Below are 23836 nucleotides of genomic sequence, written 5' to 3' on the forward strand. Positions count from 1 at the left end.
ATTCATCTTCCTGCTGGAGCGAGTCCATGTGCTCTCTGCCATCATTCAGAGTCCACAATGTTCTGCAGGGCTCAGATAAAGTTAAACTCACTGAGCTGCAGATACACAAAAAGCAGAGTTTTACAGCACCAAGTGATTCTGCAATATCTGAAAAGATAAGGGAGGCTGTAGATTTCTCTGAACTCTTTGATGCAGCAAATATTTATTATTCAGCTGGTCACAAAAAGGTAACGGTTCAGACAGACGAAGGGGGAAACCAGGGTGTTTCCTGTTCTGAAAATAAACAACCTGCATTATTTTACAACTTCCACAATCTTGGGAAAAATTTACTTTCCTTCAGTATTTTGTGAGTTTTTCTTTCTTTGTTAGGAAGCCCTTTGATGTAATTTGGGGTCAGTCGAGCTACATTTGAAACTACATTCAACCAATGAACAGTAACATGTTAGCTAAACAGCTGAATCAAATCCAACTTTCTTTAGAAAAAGCGCTTCTTATGCCTTGCACAACGCCTAGAGATTTAAGTTTAAAAACATACACAGTATCACAATGGCAATGAAGAATATTTGCTAAGTACAATATTTTCAGATGTTATTGTTTTGTGAGCAATTGATGCTGTTCTGCCACATTTCTTTCCTTCCCCGATAGAAAATAATAAGATAAGCTTAGGTGAAGAGACCTCAGTGAGAATAGCTGGTGCATCAGTGCCAAGCCAGGTTTCAGTAAAAAAAAAAAAACCAGAGAGCTTAAATCATTGGCTAAAATCAGATCACAATCATAAAAGACTTATTTAAAAGTGATCTGACATTGAATAGAGCCATCTTCAGCTAGTCGTGCTGCAGTTCTTCACCTTTTGAAAAATCATTCCTAAGATTTCGGTGAGACAGCAAAAATTAAATCTCACTGAGTGTATTTGCAGAATTCACAGACTTCTTATGAGAAAAAATGGCTTTAAAGCAAACATTTCACTGAAATTGAGCTAATTTTTTGACAAAGCCTCTTTAAAAAACTGTGGAATTTATTATTTGCAGGAACAAGCATAAACGAAAAAGTGCTTTTTAAAATGTTTTCTATGAAATAGGACTAAAATATACACCGGATAAGATTTGTTTTTTGCTGTGAAATATAAATGGGTCTGGTAAATAAGAATGTAATTAAAAACTAAATACTACTTTTTCACTGTGTTTTAAGACCCACTCCTATGAAAATCCTGTCTTGGGGGTTTTAATGAGTTCCTGTTACATTTTTTGATGATGGAGGACAAATATTAAAAGGTTCAGACATGAATTCCAGTGATCAATGATCATCATCATCAATGAAACATAAGTAGGTGTTTGTTTCTTTTTCCTTTTTTTTGGATGCCGTGAGCCTCCGGGACACTTACCCTTTGTTTACGTGCATGGTTCCTTCTCTTAAAAAACAAAATCAGCTTTTTTCTCATTACTTGATTTCTGTAAAAATAAACAACAACAACAGGAATAGATCAGACAACTGAATACTCTTGTGGATTTTTATCTCATTAAAATAATAAATACAATAAATTCACCTTTATAAGTTATCAAAAGAATTAAACTCTGATTTTTCTTTATTCCACAGACACAGAGTGTGGAGCAAAATACTGGGAAGTCTTTTGTTGACCCTGAGACGACGAACTTTATGCAGGTTCACACAAGATTGGTCTCTGTCCTGATAAAAGGTTGAGCCAGATGGGCTGCTCCCAAGGTACACGCTGATAAAAGCTTTGACCCTGATGGCACAGCCTTCAACCCTTAATACAACTTACCCTAAAGTCACCAAATGCAGACAAACACATTCTCACTTCCTCAACAGAGCACCTCGGTCAGGTGACAGAGCGATCAGATTAGACAGAATTATCAGCTGGCTTTATGTGAACTGAGGTCAGAGTCACCTGGGGCCTTTTGGTGAGCTCTGAGGCTGCAGCGTTACACGCAGCAAGACAAACAACTTTATTAAACAGGTAAAGGAAAATCCACACTCACGTCTTGATGTTGTCATGATACACTTTTGTGTCTGATGGTTGGTTATACAGCGGCTGAAGAAAAGAAAAATTTATTAAATAAAATCAGCCACAAAGATACTATTTTGATCATCTTTACTAACGTACCAGTTCAACTTTGGGACCAAGGTTTACCAGAATTTTATGGGCTTCTTCTGCTTTTTTCTAAGGAGAGAGGATTAAATAATGAACATTGAATAAAAAAAGCACAAAGATCTGAGCCAGTTTAGTCATTTTTAAACATATTTTACAAAAACTAGAATTACTTAAATATAATCTGCTTTAGTATATATTTAAGAGGTTTTCCTTTTAGGGCAAATTAGGATCAGCCTAAAGTGAATGTAATATCAGAAATACCAGGTTGTAAATTTGGAAAAAAATATATACCGGTGTATATATTGAAGCTTGAATAGAAAAGTAGCTACAAACCTAAAACTAGCTGGTGTTACATGTGCAAAATATCTTTGATCGGAGCAAAGATCAGATTAGAATTGAACTGTGTACATGGGTACAGGAAAACTTCCTCTGATTATAAAAAACGTTTACATTTGCCACACTTTTGATCGGAATTCTGACATACGCAGACCTATCAAAAATACAGAAAAACGGTCGTAATCGAGTTCAGTTGTAAACAAACAAAGCTGCAGCATAGAGCGAGATGATCTTCTAAATGTGCCATTTTTATTGTTATGATTATTATTAGGTGCTTGTTCACTCATAATTTTTTTTAATCTGTGCGGCCGGTGCTTTATCCTTGGTCGAACTGACCCGGAATAAGAGTTAGGAGCAGGCTAACACGTGCTAATAACATTTAGCCGTGGATGCAGTTAAAATCCGTAAGGTCAATGCTGCAATCTGCATCTTGGCTGCACATACATATGTGGGAACAACATCAGCCTTTATTTGTCTGGACAGGACTGGTAATACAAATCCACGTGATTGTTTACACGGTTTCTCAGGACTGCGCAGCATTTCTCTATTCCACGCTCGGAGACACCTGAGCGGGGAATGAGTCCGGCAGTTTGTTCACACAGAGCCGGGCGGACTGCGGTCCAAAGCCTCCCCCTGAGCGCACACTGTAACAAAGCACCCTCCACTCCCCGCAAACACAAAGCTATGAGTCCGGCTGCTCTGCTCAGAGACACGCTTTGCATGGGTGGAGCAGGCGACCGTTCCTGTTTGCACTCCAAAGCCTCCTCTGGAGCGCCACACCGTCTATGCATGACGCAAAACCAGCCCAGTAGCAACCCACGATCGGAATAAACTGTTTATATGCACCGCGATCAGATCAACAATCAGCAAAATCCACCTATTTCCATTGGAAAGAAATTCCGAATGAGTTGATCGGAGCAGAGTATTCCGAACGGCGTGTTTACATGACACTTTTCTTCTGATCAGGCGTTTTTTCCGATTACTTTTGTCCATGTAAACGCAGCTACTGTTACCAACTGAAAAAAAATGTTTGTAACAGCTGCTGTTTTGTATTTAAAAAAAAAAAAAAACATTTCCTCACTCTTTACTCTCAGTCCTCAACTTACAGTTTCATTCAGAATTTTCTGTGCTTTTGGAGTTCAGCCTAATTTTACATGGGGATGGGGCTTTGGGCCCATCAGCTACCGGGACATGATTGACACCTGGTGAGGGAGGTTATGGTGACATCATTTTTGCTCCAGAACAGTGTCTGTTGTTAACATGTCCCTGAATGTTCGAGGACAGAAGTGTGGAAAAACAAACACTGAAAACACAAAACAGCAGCTGTTACAAATAAACATCTTTCCCATTGATAACAGTGTAGACTTTTCTTTCTTTTTTAATTAATATTTCAATTTTAAAATTTTAATTTTTTCAATATATACTTTAAATTTACAATGTCTATCTTTTAAAATTCCAATCTGGTTTTTCATTCACTTTAAGCTGATCTTGATTTGACCCCATATTTTACTCCTAAAACTTTACAATGCATGCAAACATTCCCCAACTTAAACTACTGAAACAAAATTAAAATGGAGCACAGTATCACAAACTGCAGGAATACAACAAAAAAGCTAAACTACATTTAAACGTAATTGAGCTAAACTAAGTTGAAAAAAAAGGGGGGGGGCTTTAAAACAATTCCAACATTCATAAATCTCCTTAGAAGGACAAAAGCATTTTTTGGTCATTGCTTACTATTAACTATCTAAGATGAGAAGAATGAAAATGGATGCTTATCATGCCAAATGACATGCTGTCATTAACAGATGGGGACAAACAGTCACAGCTGTCAGACTGGGTCGTGCACAAAGCATAAGCAGCTTTGCAGCCTAAAGGGTTAATGGTTGACGGAAAAGGCAAGCTATCTGACCACAACACTGTCTGACAGAGATGAACTGCAGTGACCTCCACAAACACACCATTGCGTGTGATTAGTATTTCAGTAATCCTACATCCAGAGAGGGCCTGCAAACGCATTTGACTTTAGCTCAACTGACTCCACTGCTTTTTTTTTTTTTTTAAGCTCGATTACCTAATAGCTGATAGAATCATCAGAAGAACATGACAAAACTGTGCCCAGTGGAGGTGAATCATTTAGAAGCACATTTCTAATGTTTATTTATGGTTATGGCACTTGGGGTATGGTTCCTATGGTATGGTTCAAACTTGGGGCGTGCTGAGACCATTTTTGACACGGAATGAGTGAGCAGTCTGCAGAAGCAGAAAGTGTTCCTTCTGTGGTAGTACCAAGAGAATCACTTGTAGTTCATAAAAGTCTTGCAGCAATTCTTGCTCGAAAGCAGGAGCAGGAAATCCTTTGATTAGTTTATCTAATTTTTTTAAACATATTTTAGAATTTAAAATGCTAAAAACAAGACTGAAATCAGTTCAGTGCTACACTGATGCTTAGTGAGAGTGTTTCTGTGTCTGAAGTAGACAGCTCACTCGGTTTTCATCGTAGATGATCTGGACTATGCTGCGGTGCTTGTGCTCCACCGGGGGAGGGGTCACAGGCTTCTCCGGCTCCACTGGCTTCGCCGCTTCCTCCTCAAGTTGTTGCTAGGGGACAACAATGAAACAGGACATTTTAACCAGCATCATAGTAGAAAAAAACAAAACGCCAAGTTTGTTAAAAACACGTGCCCAGGTTTGGTATTTTTTATTTTTTTTGTCACCCATTTGTGGAAAAGGTAGAACTCAATTAACCCTGTTCTTCATGCTTTCTAAATTCGATGGAAGTTGAGATTTTGGTTCTGAGGTTTCTTGATGTTGAGTAAAACAGGAACACTGTAAAAGTAATCAGCTCTGCTGCAGTAGACGTCTGTCAAAAAAGAGTTTTTTCCTTCAGTTGTTCAACTTTTGATATACAGTGTTTCCTCGTTTATTACTGGGGTTATGTTCTAAAAATAGCCAGCGATAGGTGAAATCCACAAAGTAGGATTACAGATGTTAAAAGGCTATCAAGCTCCTCACTACACACTTATTCAAACAGACATGAACATTTTTGACACTATTCTCTCTTGTTTAAACTGTCAAAGTTCAAACCTTTATAGAAAAATAAGTCCAGTACTAAGAATGAAAAAAAAATGGAAAAACTGTTGATGTTACAGATTTCAAACTTAAAAGGACAACACATTGGATCAATATAATAAAATGCATGATATTAAAATACTAATGACAGAAAAGAAAGGTGGGTCAGCAGCTCTCATAGGGAGTGGAATCAACAGCTACTAGTTTGAGCAGTTTGTTGAATTTACAACTAACTTGACAAAAAAAAGGACACCTGTTTGTATAAATGCAGTCGCTGATGTCTTCTTAATCTTTCCTTTAAGATTCTTCTTTCTAATGACTCATTATTTTACTGAAATCATTATCGCAATAATAAATTTAAAAAAAACAATTATATCTAAAAAATCTGGTTCAAAGTCCTTTACAAATGTATATAAAGAAACTGCAATCACCTGCTTCTTCTTTAGCTTTGAAATCTGTTGCTCCACTTTAGCAATCTCTCTGTCCACACGGTCCATACTCTGGATCAACTCCTCCTTGGACAGTTTGGAAGGAGAATTGTCCTGTTCCTCACCCATGTGTAGGGTGGGTCCACCTGCAGCTGGTGACTCCACTTTGACAATGTACTGAGACTCCTGACAAAGAAAAAACATCATTGTACAAACATTTAGAACTAACACAGCAAAGCATATACACAAAAAGTATAAAAACAAGAGCTTCCTGGTTCACAAAGGCGTAACAGGAATAGGCCCCACCTTTTTTACCTCCACAGTGGCTCGTAAACTGTCCTGTCCAGAGTGTGTCATGGGCGGTCCAAGGCCACCCGAAGTGGGAGGGGTGCGTGAGATATGGGGCTCAGGAACGAGCTCCATGCGAGGGCGTTTAGCCTCCAAGGCTTCATGCTCAGACTGGGCTGAGATGGAGTGGAACTGGGGCTCGTAACCATGACGCCTCTCTGGAGGCCTGGTGTATGAAAACATGGAGGGAAATGTGTCTGAAGCTAAGGAGTGCAGGTGGAAAAGCTACTGTTCATATCAGGAAAAATATAACCTTAACAAGGGTCAAGTAAGTGAAAAAAACAGGTACAATCAAAATGAGGCAATTAAAACGAGGCTCCTACCTTTCAATCCCAGGGTGGAATTCAGAAAGTAGAGACAACCTTCTCCGACCTTGTGGATCCTGCATGTGAGTACGATAGTCTTGGACGGCAAACTCCTGAAGGAAAAAAGGAACATAATACACTTTAATAAAACCCGATTAAGATCAGGATGATTAAAAAACAGAGAACAAAGGAACAACTTCATTGGAGAAACAAGCTGTTATGCTCATCACAACGAAAGCAAAAATGACTACAACTACAGAAATCACAATGACAACAAACATTAGACAGTTTTAATGAGTATGATAGTTGACAGCTTTACACGCACACAAAAATTCCTATTCAGTAGCACAACCCCTGGAAATAACAATATTACTTTGGTTTTAATCCGGAGCTCTGGCAAAAACACTGAAGGGCTTAAAAGCAACATTCATACTCTGAGCGTTGGCAAGGACCCGGGATCGTTGTCAAACTAAGCCAATCACACACAAAAATGCTCTGTTTTTCTTTTTATTAATCCAATAAAAGCACTAAAGTTTGATAAATGTAAATGCAAGTGCTGTTTGTGGGTTTTAGTTTGCCGTTTAACTCCATCGGCCCCAGTAGACTGGCACACACAACAGAGTCTATTGCAGACTATGGCGGAGAACCCACCTCCATCAGGACGGACACTGCCACATCCTCAACAATCATCCTGAACACTGGAGTTTTCCAGGGCTCGTTCTCTCGTTTACTCTATACACACACAATACTAAACCACTCAACACATTCAATTAGCTGATGACACAATCTCTGTGTACCTGATCAGTAATAATAATGATTTGAGGAAGTCCAGACACTACAAGTGTGGTGTCGTCACAACCATCTCAACCCTCAACCCCAAAAAAACAACAAAAAAAGAAGTCATCATGGACTTCCAGGAGTTAAAGTTAGTTTGACTTTCAGGCCTGACCATCTACGGCGAGGACGTCAACCGTGTTTACAAACTTCAAGATTCAGGGACAGTTTCTTTCAGAGTTTCCAATCCAGATCCAACACCAGCTACATCTTCAAGAAATTCTAGCAATGTCTTATTTTTAAAAGGTTGAAAAGGAACTGACTTTCTGCACCTCTGCTGTACATAATGTTGTGTCACAGCAGCAACTTTAGCAATTCATCAAGACAGTTTACCACTACCACATCACGGTGTCCACGTCTATGTGAAATCTACTCAGGTCGCGTTTCTTAACAGTCCAGAAAGATTAGAAACGACCCCACAAACCCAGGACACACACTACTCGCCAGCCTTCCCCCTGGCAGACCCAGTGTTTGTAAAGCTGGAACCAACAGACTGTAGCACAACATCTTCACCTTCACAACTAAGAGCCAACTTCAAGAAAACTGTTTAACCCTGTTTATCTTCTTTTTTTTTTTGTTACACAAACATTTATTATTTCCTAACATGTACATTGCTGATAAAGCTTCTTGTTCTTATTTCTAAGAGCAGGAGATGTTAATGCACTTCTGTGGAAAGACATGGCTACAACTGTGAGCAGAAAGACAAACATTCACATAGGCCGCCTTTACACTGCATGGTTCAAGTGACCCAATTCCGATCTTTTCCTCTCATGTGGCACAGATCGGATATAATCGGTGAACGTGTAAGCAGGACAAGAGTGCATGGATTCCGTTTTTCTCAGATCGGATACAGGCCTCTCTCATATGTGGAAATAAATCGGAAACGAATCGGATACATGCATTTGCGTGTGCCATGTAAGCAGACAAATCGGATATTCCCCAGTAAATGCGAGTCGTACGTCAGTGACGTCAACTCAGGACACCACCAACTGAGATCACATGACTTATTAAGGTGCTTTTGTGCTGATTTTGCTGTCAGCGTGTTACCTTTCAGCCTCAGGCTTCAGACCGTAGTTGGAAACCGCTGTTATGTCCGGTCCGGACCCAAACGGTAACTAATGAAGCGGGACACCGTTGCTATGGAACAGGCTAGAAGCCGTTTATTTCTTTGGAGGGCGTGTATGATGGGGACCATGTGTGTGTGTGTGTGAGCGCGCGCACGCGCGCTTGCGTGTGTGTTTGTGTAAGGACAGTGAGTGAGTGTGAGCGCGGAGCGGGGGACTGTCGGAGAACCGTAAATTAAAAATAAAGTGTCTCCCCCAAAAGTTTTGGAGTCTTTCTTAACCCACTCTGGAGGCTGAGGGTTCAGAACGAAAAAGTGAACCCCGAGGAAATCTCCCGTGTGTTTCTGACTACGGTCAGAAAAGAGAAGTCATCGCGCAGGAAAGGTTCAACACTTGGATCAAACTGTTCGGACAGCACAACGTCTGCAAACACTTCCTCATTCAAAACTCAGAGAGAGCATATAAGACGGCCGAGCAGCCCTCCTTTTTCCTCTCCCCTCTGGAGCGCCCAAGGCAACGCATCCTTCCGTCGCCGACTTGCCTCCATGACAACCGCAATCACAAACATCTGAAAAAGGTCCGCGGAAGGCGGAAATGCTGCTACGTATTCCCTCAGAACGTCTACGTTTGATAGTTTCAGCAATGTATAGTGTAAATGCAAAAATCAGATACGGGTCACTTTTAAAAGATGATGTAAGCGGGTCGTCAAAAAAAATCGGATATAGTCAGAAAATCGGATATGAGCATTAAGACCTGCAGTGTAAAGGAGGCCATAGATGCACACTGTTGTACTATAACTATTCATACTAAAATGACAACTTATCCAAAAAGATGACACTGGGTCATCAATCTCTGCAGACCATAGACATAACTGGCTGAACTCTTCTAAGCATAGTTAAACATACAGGGAACAGCTAAAACTTATCAGTTCAGTATGACTGCTGAACAAACATGAGCAAGCAAATACAGTTGAAGGAAACATTTCCAAATGTCTGTTTTGTCCAGGATTTAAGCAAACAACCCAATGCCAAGAAATGGTCTGTTGAGCGTTTTCAGTGAAAAGACTTTTCTAGGAAGTATGTCATACAAAAATGACTTGAAACGATCATTCATCAATTACAACAGAAAACAAATTCACATTGGGAATTTGTCCTTGAACTTAATGCTCTCATTTCTTTTACAGAACTAAGCAATAGATTTAAAAGAGAACAAAACCAAGGTCTATATATGAGGTAACAATTGATATCCTTTAAAACAGTTGAACTAGGAGTTTCTGAAAATGACTCCAACATAAAAGTAAGAGTGGAGCCAGTAATTAAAATAATTGTCCATTTGTAGAACAAGCACCAAATTAGGCATGGATGTACCTTAGGATCTCCCCTTTAGAAAAGCATGTTAGCCATTTAAAATAGATAGATTTTAAAATATTTGTTTAAAATAGTATTTTGTAGGTACCCCTCAAGTTTAAAGACATTTTGTGCATAAATAGCCGATATTTTTGAGACTGGGGCAAGTAGACATTGAAAATCTTTGCAAATGGCCGACATTTTGGCTTTTTCTCGTGGCTAATGTGGTTTTCTGAACGAGAAGATCCTAAGGTACATCCATGCCAAAATTTGTCTGAACTATCAACCAAACCGGCTCTGCTACAATAGCTTGCAGTTTCTCAACTTTTCACACATCTCTGAACAAAAGTGCCACAAACAGAAGCTTAAGAGGAAAAAAAATCTCCATAAACTGAGTTAAACTGTTTTTACAACTTAAAAACAAACATTTCTCCTGAATGAGAAGGTAAATGTTTAATTTAAGACCACCTTGTTTCTGTGCTCCTTTTCCCACTTTCTCCCTACATTTGTATTCTGCACAGTAAAGTTAAAATAAGCAATACAAGTAGTCCATTCCAAAGATAAAATAAGTCAGATGAATGTATACTGCGATTTTTTTTGTTTCCTTACACAGTGCACTACTTCCAGTCAAAGAATAAACCACAAGAAAAACAGTGCGCATGTGCATACTAATCAATCATACCTGCACTGAATTTTTTTTGCGCCAAGAAAACTGTTGCAACTATGGCACTAAATTTTGACTTAACAGAAAAGAACCGATGTCAGGGTCTAGCAGCAGGGCTTAAGAGATAAACCAGACTATTCTTCTTTACTGCTCTTACCAAGACTCTTCTTCCACGACTGCTCAGTTTGGCTGGACAGCCAGGTCTTGTTAGAATACTGGTCGTCCTAAACTTCTTCCATTTAAGGATTATGGAGGTCAGTGTGTTATTAGGAACCTTGAGTGCTGCAGAAAACCTCTTGTAACCTTGGCCAGATCTGTGCCTTGCCACTATTCTGTTTCGGGCAGTTCCTTCAACCACATGACTTTCATTTACTCTGACATGCACTGTGAGCTGTGAGTTCATAAATAGACAGGTGTGTTGCTTTCCAAAGCAAGTCTGATCTGTTTAATTAAACACAGCTGGGCTCCAATGAAGAAGCAGAATCATCAAGGAGGATCAGAAGAAATGGACAGCATGTGAGTTCAATTTAAGTGTCACAGCAAAGGGTCTGAATACTTATGACTAAGCCTGCACAATATACCGCAAATTTATCGTTATCGCGACATTAAGCTGTGCAATATGCATACCGCAAAAGACGGCGAAAATCGCAATAAATGTTTACCTTAAATGTGCTAAAAGAATCGCATGGCAGCTTGAAATATTGAACAGATGAATTAAATCCCTTTGTGCATTTAACCAATCGGAAGGACCCGTTTACGTTGTTGATAAATCAGATGAGCCCTTTTATGTTTGATCTTTGCCTCCTACGTCGACAAGGGTCAGTTTGAGTATAACTTTTAAACTGTTGCAGTTAAATGGAAATGATTTTTTTGGTTGTTTTGCTATTTGTTTATATACCGCGAATTATCTCGTTATCGCATTATTAATCACCAATATCGCATATCATGAGTTTTCCTCATATCGTGCAGCCCTACTTATGACCATGGGATATTTCAGTTTTTGTTTTTTGTAAATTTACAGAAATTTCTACACCTCTTTTTTTCTCTCAAGATGGGGCACTCAGTGTACATGACTAAGAGGTGGGATGAGCATTCCTGATTTTGGCAGATGACTGCAATTGTACAGGGAGTGAAAGAGTCTAGAGAGGTCTGAATACTTTCTGTACCGACTGTATATGGTTGACATGTGTTTGTATGCATATGTATGTGCGTGTGACCTGATATGTACACTTACTGGCTACTTTATTAAGCACACCTTTATCAAGCACAACTATTTGTTAACGCAAATTTCTAATCAGCCAATCACATGGTAGGGACTGAATTCATTCATGCATGTAGACATGGACAATCTGCTGCAGTTCAAACTGATCATCAGAATGGAGAATAAAGATGATTGAAGTGACTTTGAACGTGGCATGGTTGTTGGTGCCAGACGGGCTGCTCTGAGTATTTCAGAAACTGCTGATCAACTGGGATTTTCACCCACAACCATCTCTAGAGTTTACAGAGAATGATCCAAAAAGAGTAAATATCCAGTGAGTTCTGTGGGTGGAAATGTCCTGTTGATGCAAGAGGTCGGAGAAGAACATCTCTGAACGCACAACACTACCAACCTTGAGGCAGATGGGCTACAGCAACAGAACACCACACCAGCCGCCACTTCTGTCAGCTATGAATAGGAAACTGAGGCTACAATTCACGCAAGATCGGCAAAATTGGACAATAGAAAATTGTCCAATTTTCAGACCATTGCCTGGTCTGATGAGTCTTCATTTCTGCAGCAACATTCAGATGGTAGGGTCAGAATTTGGCATAAACAACATGAAAGCATGGATCCATCCGGCCTTGTACCAACGGCTCAGGCTGATGGTGTTGGTCTATTGGACCCCTTAGTATCAGTTGGCCTGGTTACAACCCCACAGCCAACCCTCACTGTTGTTGCTGACCATCTCCATCCCTTTATGACCACAGTGTACCATCTTCTGATGCTACTTCCAGCAGGATAAGGCGCCATGTCATAAAGCTGGAATCATCTCAGACTGGTTTATTGAACATGACAATGAGTTCACTGGACTCAAATGTCCCACACAGTCACCAGATCTCTACCCAATAGATCACCTTTGGGCGAAACAGGAGATTGGCATCATGGATGTCTAACCGACAAATCTGAAGCAAGTGCGTGATGCTGTCATGTCAATATGGACCAACTTCTCTGAGAAATATTTCCAGTACCTTGTTGAATCTTTACCACCAAGGATTTAGGCAGTTCTAATGGCAAAAGGGGGTCCAACCCGGTACTAGAAAGGTGTACCTAATAAAGGGGCAATTGACTGTATGTATTGCAGCCAACAAGTGTACCTGTAATATTTGAGTGTGTGGATGAGTGTGTCTGTAGTTAGAGCCAGCCCTTTTGATAAATATCTACATTTGAAAATAATAATAATGATAAACCATGAGCAACGTGTTGCTTCCTTTTGTGATTCTACCTTATCCTCTTTTTTAATCATCCTCCAACTTCTTCACCCTTCTCTTTTTTCTTCTTGTACCCTTGTTCCCCACCCCTGATCTCCCACTGCCTCTCTTCGCTCCAGTCGAGTGCAAAAAGAAATGTATGCAGAAATATTTTAAATAAAGGTGTATACAAATATACATATCCGAAGAATAGTAGCCTCCTACTTTAATAGTAACATCTGTCCAACACAAGAGGCCCTCAGGTCTTATCTGTCTGCTCAGCTGCTGGACAAGACGAGTAAAAAAAAAAAAAAAAAAAAAACCAAACAAAGTTCAAACTAAACTAAAACATTGTAAGCACCAGGTTCTTGAAAAAGTTTCTATTTTTCTATCATCTATTTTGTTAATATTTCCAACAGTAAAAAAACAAATGAATCTAAAACGTAACATTTCTATCCAGTTTTTTTTTACAGTACTTGAAAAATGTGAATAACAATATAAATAAAAATGTTTCTGTTGTCAAAAAATAAATAATCATATTTTGACAACAAATACGATTTGAATATCTAGTAAATTTCTAGTAAAGTTCTTCATGCGTCTTTATCTTTATCCATCTTCATCAATTTTCTATACATGTCCTCCACCGTCAGAGAAATGCTGCAAGAACACTTTAAAACACCAAATACACCATTTTCATTAAAGTGGGCCTTTAAGGTCTTAATTGGAAATCTAAAATACTGAAGTGTTAATATAAGCTCCTTGGGGAGTGGTTCGACTCCGGGCTGCTCCCTGTTCCCTTCTCTACCTCTGCCGGTTCCAAGCCCGGTTTGAGAAGGTTGCGTCAGGAAGGGCATCCGGCGTAAAACATTGCCAAATCTACCATGCGACTCGTTCGCTGTGGCGACCCCTGATGGGAGAAGCCGAAAGTGGAAGAAGGGGGAGTTTATAAAGAGTATGTCACCTCTGTACCGTATTGAATCAAAGAAACAACCATTGGCAAAGCAATGCAGAGCGCAGATCCACATTTCTGTTCTGTACATTGCAATGTAGATTTAAGCAACCAGCAACAACAACAAAAGAGACATCTATCCAAGCAGAAATGTCATAAATTAACAAATACTTTTGTAGAATTGATCTATATCTAGCCAAAATAAGTAAAATAATGTAAGGTACTGTAACAATAATTGTACTTTTCTTTTTCTTTGATTCTCTTTTTCTCTGCCTGCTAATAGTTGTTACCAAAATATGCAATATGTCCATGGCAAATGTTTTTGTATTAAAATAAAACCTGTAAAAGTGCAATAATCATCCACTTTACTTGAAAGCTGTGTCCAGTATTTTTCATACCATAAGACTCAATATCAATAAACAGAAAATGAACGATCCATTTTCATACATAAAGCGTACCAGATGACAGGGCGTACTAAGCAATCACAGTGATCATATAATGCAATATGACTACACTACCCAGAATGCCTAAAAGGACCAAGAGGCAGACGATTGGTAAAAGGGGCAAATGGGAAGTTTTTCTTGTGAACTGTGTTAGCAACCAATCTGACTTCATAATGGTATCCATAGTACTTCAACAAACCGTAAAATGGCTTCGTAATTACCGTAACTTAAGATATATCCTAAAACATTTTGACAGTGTCTTGTTCCACAGAAAATCTGTTATAGGTCAGTAAACCCAACTAGAATTCATACAAAAGGTGCATCAGGTGGGCAAACTATGCAATCTGGCTCACCAAACAGGAATAAATTATATTGAAAATCCTTTTTAATGTTTTTTTTCTCCCTTTAGTCAAAAAGGTTTGCCCATCCCTGGTTTAGAGGCTGCACTGTACATTTTTGAGAACATTAAAGGACTAAGTGTGCCCTATGGTTAGAAAAAATATGGCATCTTTAGTCTAATGTACTCCTTGTACCACTGTCTTACATCTTGTAATTTTACATGTTCTGGTTTTCCCTGCTGTACAGTAAAAAGATTGCATTGCCGCTTCCTTGCATGTGAATTGTTTACATCAGAAGAGAAAAAGCTTCACTGGACGAAAAGATTATTGATTTTTGATCATTTCCTAAATGTTGATATTTTCAAACAGGTGTTTGCCAATACTGATACTAAAATCTTTCTTTGAAAGTTCTTAAAAATCAAACACCAAATCAAAACAACTCACGTTTCTAATCTCAAATCCACTCAAGTCAACTTCAGTCTAGGTTTAAGGAACTAGTAACTTGTTAAAGACCATATATATGAAACGGCTGAATTTAAAAAAAGTTGAAACAGATAATCTGGAGTAGAGCTAATGAAGATGACATTTAGTGGTTTTCTTTCATGACCACCCTTTATTTTCTATGTAGTGGGAGACAAACAAGCTATTAAATCATTGTTCTAACAATCTGTTACTCCTGTTTTCCCATGGTATCTCTTCACTCTGCCAATCTTGTGTCAAAACCATTTGGTGATTTAGAGGGTGCATCAATGAACAGACAGGTGAAATTAAAAAAAAAAACCTTTCTGGTGCCTTTTTACTTTATTACAAACATACCTCAGAGTAAGGTTACAGAAAAGACAAACTTCAGTGAGAGAGTTGGACCAAAGGTGACGGTCGAGTCAGACAACAAGGTAAATTTACCTGTTGGTGGCGTGAGCCCGTAAGCGTGTACTGGACAGAGTGGGGTGGGTATCGGCTCTGCTCGCTGCTGAAACTCCCCTGGGAGGGGGGGTAGCCCGAGCTGCTGGACATCTTGGCTCAGTTGTACCAGACTGTTGATGCTTCACCGATCACAACATATAGCTAGACCATTTTTGGAGACACAAACCACCTGCATGAAGAAAGACACAATAGCAGTTTTCAGAAAGGGGACATGAAATTAAAAAAATGTTTTAAATAGTATGTTGATTAAATTCTGATAATGAAAATATTTGAAAGGTCTGCCGCAATATCAAACAAAAAGGTTTTAAAATATAATAATTTAAGTGATTTGGAAACTTAAGTTTAAGAATTTTTTGCCATTTGTAAAACATGTAAAACAAGTACATTGCTTATGGCAGCCTCAAGTATTTGACGAATCAAATAGATACAATATGCATTTGACCAATCAGATGGATGCCTTTACATGCTGACCAATCGGATGTAGCCCTTGTATGATCAATGTAAGCCTACTATGTAGACAATGGTCATTTGAGTAAAACTTTTAAACTGAAAGGGAAATTCTGTTTTTGGTTGTTTTTCTATTTGTCCATGTACCGCAAGTTATATCGTCATCGCAATATTGATTACTAATATTGCATATCGCAAGTTTTCCTCATATCGTGCAGCCCATAATTGCAATTCAATAAAATAATTTTTTTCCCCTTCTGCTAGGTAAATAGATGTGTCTAAAGACAGTGTTTATTAAATCTATTAAGAATTTGTGTGCGTGATGGTTTTGATGCAGAGCTTAGCAATCATAAAAGAAATCTTACTCCAGTTTTTGTCCTTTTTTACTGAACCTTAAAAAGTACAGAATCATTACTAAAACAGACAGCTTGTCCGCATTGTGCTTTTCGCTGGCACCATCTTACTTTTTTTTACATGAAAATAATTTAGTAAAAATGCTTTCCTACTTTAAAGTTTTATGCTGAATTAGAATTAGGGGTTTCCTTATAAATGTTTCGTTCCGTCTCCTCAGTTGGATTGTTCTTCATGGACCATTGATGCTTACAGTGAGTAATAAGGTGAAAACAAGTGCATCTTCCATTTCTCTGGCTCAGGTGACGGAAAGCAAGAGTGCCCACATTACCTTTATGAAAAGTTCTGATATTTTTACCTATCAAGGTCATTAAAAATTAAAATCTTTTAGCTGCCTAAATAAAAGCGGCACACTAAGAGAGCTTACCGATTTATTTCAAGAAGCTGTATGTATTGGTATAATAAATGGAAAAATAAAAGTTCAAAAACATTTATTACATTTCTTTTATTACAAAAATAATAAAGTTTAATAATGAATTTTTCCTTGAACATTTCTAAAAGGACAGTTGTTTTCAGATTTTATGCCACTTTTGCAAATTATGCCCATTACAATCACATACAGTTATATCTCATTGCCAACTTTTGGATGATAGTATTTTTGTATTTGTTTGATTCAATAATATTGTAAAAATATTATTCCAGTTTTATTTTATTTTATTGCAGGACTGGAAATCAAAAATAGATGTACCTCAACAAGAAAAAGGAAGCCACGGAAAACCAAAACCATATTCCAACAGAATTGTAACAGAAAGTTATTAAGCCTAAAATCATCGGTTATTGGTATTGTTCATCCTTTCTGGTCACAGCGTGGGATACGATCCCTCTGGGCTGATAGCTCTGGGGAATTGTGACCAGATACATTTAGCAATTGCACCACACCTGCATGGTACCAGAATCTGGTGCACTGTCCTCTGACCAACCTCGGCAAGCCAGCCTTGATACAGTTTGACCAAACGTGGTACAGAGTAATAAAAATTAAATAAAAAACTACACTTTAGGACCAAATACAGTTGTATCTGATACAGATTGTCTGGTTCAAATATGCCTAAATCAAAATTGTCCACCCTCTCAAGGAAAGATTAAACGAAGGTATTCGTATTTTTGTACTGTATTTCTCAGAATTTTAGCCTGCCAGCAAGAGATGTAAAGAAATCAGAATGCACACACTATTACATTATGTTTAGAAGCCACAGAGTGATGCTGGACTGAACCAGTTTGTGGTGATCAAAACGTTTGTTAAAATAGACAAAAATGAAAAAATTATATGCGTATAAATATATAATGAGAATGTATCCTTAAGTGCATTATAATGCACTAAAAGCTATAAGATAGAACGTAAATCCGATGTCAACAATTCTTCTGTCCGAAATAATACTATATTTTGCCCAAATTTGCATTTTAAACTTTTCAAAATGTACATTTTTAAACTATTATAACAAGAATTATGTCCAACTCACCAACAGTTTCCTGCTCAATGGAGCGTGTGAGAAGCCATATTTCATGGTGTGTTTCATGGCTAAAACCCTTTAAAAACATTGGAATTTCTGTGATCAAGCAGCAGTTTCTAGACTGCATTTACGCAGGGATAAACTCAGTTCACAAATAGGCAGAGAATGCACAGAGTCTCACGCCTTCGTCTGGTTTGCGTCCACACGTGGTGCTCTCAAAAGTGAGTCAAACTGCTTGAAATATTGGTGCAAATTCAAGCAGACTTTGGGTGTGATTTCGCATGACCAAGAATAGAAACAAGAAAAAACAATGGATGATCTGATTATCATGTCGTCATAAGCGCCTCTACCCCTTTCCAACACTATGATTACTTTTCATCAGACATTTTAAATCTTTTAGAACAGTGTAGCTTCTACAGTATGGTGGCCAATTCGTTCGTTCTGCGTAATACACAACACATCCACACTTTGGTTAATCTATTGTAAAAAAAAAAAGTGACCGTTAAGCTGCAGTCACAGCGGATGCAATTCACGCGTCAAATTCCCAACGGACGCCTCTCTTTTGCCGTGCGTCAAATTTACTGCTCGACGCCTGTCCAAAAATGTGCTTGCTCATCAAGCAGCCATGTTGGATTTTTTTCAACGTGCTGATCAGGTTACTCAAAGGGCCACTTGCCCAAAGCCCGAGTCCCTGATTAGTTTACACGCCCTAGCCACGTCTGCCGCCCAAATCATGCAGCAACGGGTCCTCAGATCGCTGACACAGCGCACCCGACGCCCAAATCGCACCATGGGTCCTCAGATCGCGTCTGTACATTGACTTGACGCCCCTAATGCGCGAATAGCATCCAGAGGTGAATGCAGTTTGACTCTCACATGCTTGGTCCACACGAGAGGAGAAGAACTTTCAAAGTTCCCAAAAAAAATAGATCTGATTCAACAATCCCTGCTGTAAATCAAACCTGCTAGTGTGACAGCAGCGCTCTAAGAGTCTTTAAAGTCCAAAGTTGTTATGTGATATGCGCAGACTGTTGACAAATTTGTTAGATATCACAACTATTATGTAGCTTTAGTTAGTTGATATACTGAATTTACAATATAAATACAACTTAATGATTTATAGATTTGCATTGTTAAACAAAGTAAGTGTGCATCAACAGGTTTTGAAGCTCTGGAGTGATTAAAAAAACAATTTGGTGGAGCACAGTTAACTATATTAATACTATATATGCATCAATTATTCTAAATTTGAACACAAAGACTAAGAACACATTTTTTGTTCAGTTCACTCTTCTGCAAACTCGATTATTTGTCTTTTTTGAAGTCTTTGGTTAGGATGTGAAGGTTTGCTCTAATGGAGTTGGTATGTTTAGTGCCCGTCATCTAGATTATGCATAAAGTAGCAGATTAAATGTAGTGAACCTGGTGAAGCATGGTCAAACAAAGAAGCCATTAAATCTTTGTGCAGATCTCTGATTCCTTTTGTCAGTACTTTTTCGGGCATTGGCTTTAGAAGAGGCATTTGCTTGCCAAGTGCCCATCTCGTTTATTAAAAGTTTGGCAGATACCTCAGTTTCTGCAGATACTCAGTATTTGCCAAGAGTCTGTGCTGCTACTTGAAGGGACTTTATCATGCCAAAAAGATAACCCTGTTTTGTTAAAATTGCCTTCCTCTGCTCCAACTATGGTATCCTAACAACTAAAAAAGACTGATGATCAAGTTATCTGATGTGTGCTTCTAATACTTCCTACTAGTGTGGTATTAACTGTTGATATATAGGCACCAATGATGAACACATAATCTAAGATGGCATGCTCTTTTCTGGTTTTAAGAGATGCTTACAAATGAGTCAATATAACTATGCAAGGTTTAAAAGAAAAATTTAGTTTTTGTTCCTTTTCAGACAAGATTGTTTCAAGTTTCAAGAGATTTCAAGACTTAAACTAGTCGTTTCTAATACAACATTATAATTGTAAAATTCAATTGGACACAGTGACAAGGGTTTAAGGGAGGAAAAAGATAAAGATATGTATAGAAAAATCGATTGAGCAACAGAAGTATCAGTTAAAAATCACAACTACAAAAACATGTTGGTAAAAAAGGTTTAAATTGGAAAGTATATAATCGATTTCTGTCAAACTTTGTCAAATTCTCATTCTGTTGCGTCCAAACAAAAACAAGACCAATCAAAAACCTGCTTCTACCAAATTAGGTCAATTCCAATTGGCTGAAGGTAAACCGCAGTGAGGGATGTGTGTTGTATGCTATTAACACATGATAACCCATTTTTCACTGCACTTCAGACAATACTTCAATAATTATGACGACATATTTTTGTTATTTACAAAGAACAAAACAGTCTAAAAGACCCAAACTATATATATTTTTGTTTGAAGCAGTTATTACATTTTATTTTTGTTGCTTAAATATAAATGAATAAAACGATCCATTAAGAAAAAAACAAGTTTCTCTGCTTCAGTGCATTTCCATTTATAGTTTTAAATGCCAAATAAATAATACACATCTACATTGCTTCCATTTAGGTAAAATAATTGAACTGTATTTTATCACCATGAAATTAGTTGAATCTTTTACATATCAATTCGTGGACAGTGTGTTAGAGATGTGTATAGCATCTTGTAAGAGGGAAAGATGCACAACCTTACAAAAGGTAACTCAAAAACTCACTTAGCAAAGTTATTACTACCTAAAAAAAAGAAAATGATCTGTTGTTTTCTAAAGAGCCTAGTTTTCTGCAGTGCATTTTGTCTTCACACTAAATCAACAAAGTTGGCATGTTTGAGACACAAAAAACAAAAAAGAAAGCACATATATGCCTTTAACAGCTTCATATCTGTAGGTACAGCAAAGGGTGTTACTGCGCATGCCGTTTGTGCATGTTCACTTCACCATTGAAGAACTTGTTTTACGCATTGGAAAATGTACAGTGTTAATTTAAGTGTCACTGTGCTTACTGGGATTTTGATTTGGAACAAGGTACAGTGGACTCAGCGGACATTTGTGAGTCAACGGCAGCTTTCTCTTGACTTTGGGTCGATTTCACAGTTTTGTGAAAGGTACAAGATAAACTACCGGTAGGTCCCCAAAACCATCCCTTAAAAACTGAGGAAACCTGATGAAACGCGCGACATTCCTCGTTGCAGACCCGAGTCTTAAACGTCACACGGTGATGAAAATGTTAATGAGCGCAGTAAGGAGCAGTCACAGGTTCAACCCCTTAATACAGAATAATAAACTGAACTCTGCAGATTTAAAGCATGTAATAACAAAATGAACCATCTACTGAAAAAACATTTAAAAATTGTAGAATCTCTTGAATAATGTAATCAGAGAAGATGTGGTGTCGAAAAGGACAAAAAAAACCTTGATATATCTACCAGTTATTACCAAGTTTTCTAGCCGCAAAACAAAGGCATGAAATATTGGTAACTTCCTTAATTTTAGGTCTATTGGGCTTTTCTTTTTTTTTTTTGTGTTCAGAATTGGAAGTTCGATCCTTGGTGCTCACCAGCTTCTGTCTCTGGAACCTATAAAATTGTGGCTTGTGGTCCCTAATACAGCGTTCGAAATAAGCGGTTATCCTGTTGTCCAAGACGACCAGATTTCACGGAGGACAATCAAAAATGAACCTGATGGTTGTCCATGTGACAACCTGGTCTTTTATTCAACATTTTGGGATTTTTCAACTATTTTTCAAAGTTTTTGGGAAACCGACGTCCGACTTTTTAAGATAAAACCGAGTGTGCACAGACGATGTCACGTGACTTCCGAAAGAACCAAGTACGCCCGAAGACGTGAGCGGCATCAGCCCCTGCAGACTGAGTCGGACGTTGATGATGATGACATATCCCTTGAGGAACTTGTCTGAAATTACTTGTCAAAAATGACAACATTGCACCTGCATGTCTGGTTTAAAAGATCAGGGATATTAGTCTTTACTGCTACTGCAGCGCACAATGTAAACATGGTATCATTTACACACGTGTTTATTTGAAATAGATGTTATATCAAATTATAACTTTTCATCACATATAAATATTACTTTATATTTGGAATGCTGTACTAGTCCCAGTCCATACAAGTGTTCTAAATTAAAAAAAAATACTCATTAGGTTACAGTGTTGGTTAATGTAATCAATTTTCTGATATAGGGTAAGATAAAGTATTTTTATTTGACTGTAACAGTATTTGATTTACATAGCAATAGTTTGTGTAACCAGATGCTTCAATATTTAGTAAAATGTTTGTTTTTAATATTTAGAGTTTTTTAAATGTCCATCATAAGAGGCAGTTGATATTAGATGTACAGAAGAAATAAAGATGTAAGTACTGACATCTGAGTAGGTTTCGTTGATGTTGAATATTGGTATCGAAGGACAACCAAAAATTGGGGAGGACAACCAAGTATTACTTGCCAGGTTGTCCACAGGACAACCATTTGTTCCCCTTATTTCTAACGCTGCTAATATCTGCTTTGTTAGTACAACCAAAAACAATATAGTTGTTCTGCTACAACTCCACCTTGTCTAATCTCCTTACAGGCTGTTTTACATAAATGAATGGATTGTTTCCACCAATTAAAGATTATCCAACATCTTCAATGGTTTAGCATTGCATATATTAATTAAAAAAAATCTTACAGAAACGGTAAACAAACTATAACACAAAGCAGCAAAAACTGCAAAACACAGTGAAATAATAAGAAACGTTCCGGGGCTAGTTAAGGTATAAGGTGTTCTGTGAATCTTTCATGCCAGATTATTTTTTAAGTGTTTCATATAAAATTCTTCTTGTTTGCATTCGAAACCACGTTTCTTTTTCTATAGCATCCGTTATTGTTCAAGACTGTAACCATAACCAAAACAGCATATCCTTCCCCCATAACTTAGGCTTGTGGTCATTTTTACGTAAATAGTATTCACATTGTTTTTTTAGTTTTGTTTTTTATGGATAATATCCGCGGATCGGAAATATTGGGGAACTTTTTTCGCCTTGAATGTTTGGAGAATCGGGTGAAAAATGTTGTGTTGTCATTTAGCCACTGTCATAAGCGCAGTTGTTGGATTTGTAGCTTATCTTGTTGGGGGGGAGTGGTAACCGTTTCCACAACATCCCCGGAAATGTGCACAACAAGAAACGACTATATAAACTTGTGGCTACATTAGCACTTGAGGTGTTATAGGCACATTTGGGGTTTCGCAGACATTAACTAGCTAAGTCAAAATGTATTTCACCTTTGAATTCTCGACCACGTCGCCATCTTGCATGGCTGATTTTTTTTTTTAGGTAAACCGAGTCGGTTTGTAGCCTGCTAGATGGAAACGTATATGTGCTATATGTTATTTATTTAGACTTACCGCATATCTGGAGGTTCTAAGGCTGGGAAAAGCGGTACGCGGGGAGGATAATAGCGTAAAGTACTGACTATAAATCCGCGGGTTGTGAACGACTGAGCCGAGTAAAAGCTGCGCCGCATTTGTCGGTCGACGTCCTAACAGCAATAAAAAGCGTGCATTCAAAAGTAAATTGGTGGCACCAATATAGCTGAAAATAAAATTATTTGAAATTATTTTTATCTAAGATATATCAAGAAAAACTATAAAATAATCAATAAATCCCAAAGCTTAAGCATGATGTAAAAAAAAGAATACGTGTTTTTATGTACCTGTAAGGACAATGTAGTGTAACAAGAAACTCCTTCCCCTCATCCCGGTAATGCCCCCGTGTTTATACTTTTAACATTTAAAGTCCCTGCTCAAACTAAATTTTATCGACTCAAATCAACATTTTAGAGGACTAATACAGACTTAATTGCATGCAGACCAGAAATATCTAAGTAGAAGTCACTTTTAGGCGTGTATATATTTTAAAATAAATTAAGACAAAAACACACAAA

At 38.0% G+C, this 23836-nt stretch overlaps 1 protein-coding gene across 10 annotated transcripts in view; it reads right to left on the minus strand.

Moving 5' to 3' along the window:
- Positions 1-23438, minus strand: part of ncor1 (nuclear receptor corepressor 1) — a 72354-nt gene extending 48916 nt beyond the window's left edge. For 5 of the 10 annotated variants that reach the window (XM_020709055.2, XM_020709058.2, XM_020709056.2 and 2 more), the window contains exons 1-9: positions 23298-23437; positions 15592-15781; positions 6618-6712; positions 6253-6460; positions 5950-6132; positions 4934-5047; positions 2123-2179; positions 1998-2050; positions 1382-1448 (exon numbers count right to left, since the gene is read on the minus strand). In XM_020709055.2, the coding sequence (XP_020564714.1) occupies positions 1382-1448; positions 1998-2050; positions 2123-2179; positions 4934-5047; positions 5950-6132; positions 6253-6460; positions 6618-6712; positions 15592-15702 (888 nt within the window). In that variant the 5' untranslated portion in view covers positions 15703-15781; positions 23298-23437. Of the gene's footprint in view, positions 1-1381; positions 1449-1997; positions 2051-2122; positions 2180-4933; positions 5048-5949; positions 6133-6252; positions 6461-6617; positions 6713-15591; positions 15782-23297 lie in introns of all 10 variants that reach the window. The other 5 variants (XR_002291706.2, XR_002291705.2, XM_020709059.2 and 2 more) reach the window with 3 other exon arrangements.
- Between the last annotated feature and the right edge of the window lie 398 nt (positions 23439-23836).

Source organism: Oryzias latipes, chromosome 14, assembly GCF_002234675.1.
Source record: "Oryzias latipes chromosome 14, ASM223467v1".
Lineage (NCBI taxonomy): Eukaryota > Metazoa > Chordata > Actinopteri > Beloniformes > Adrianichthyidae > Oryzias > Oryzias latipes.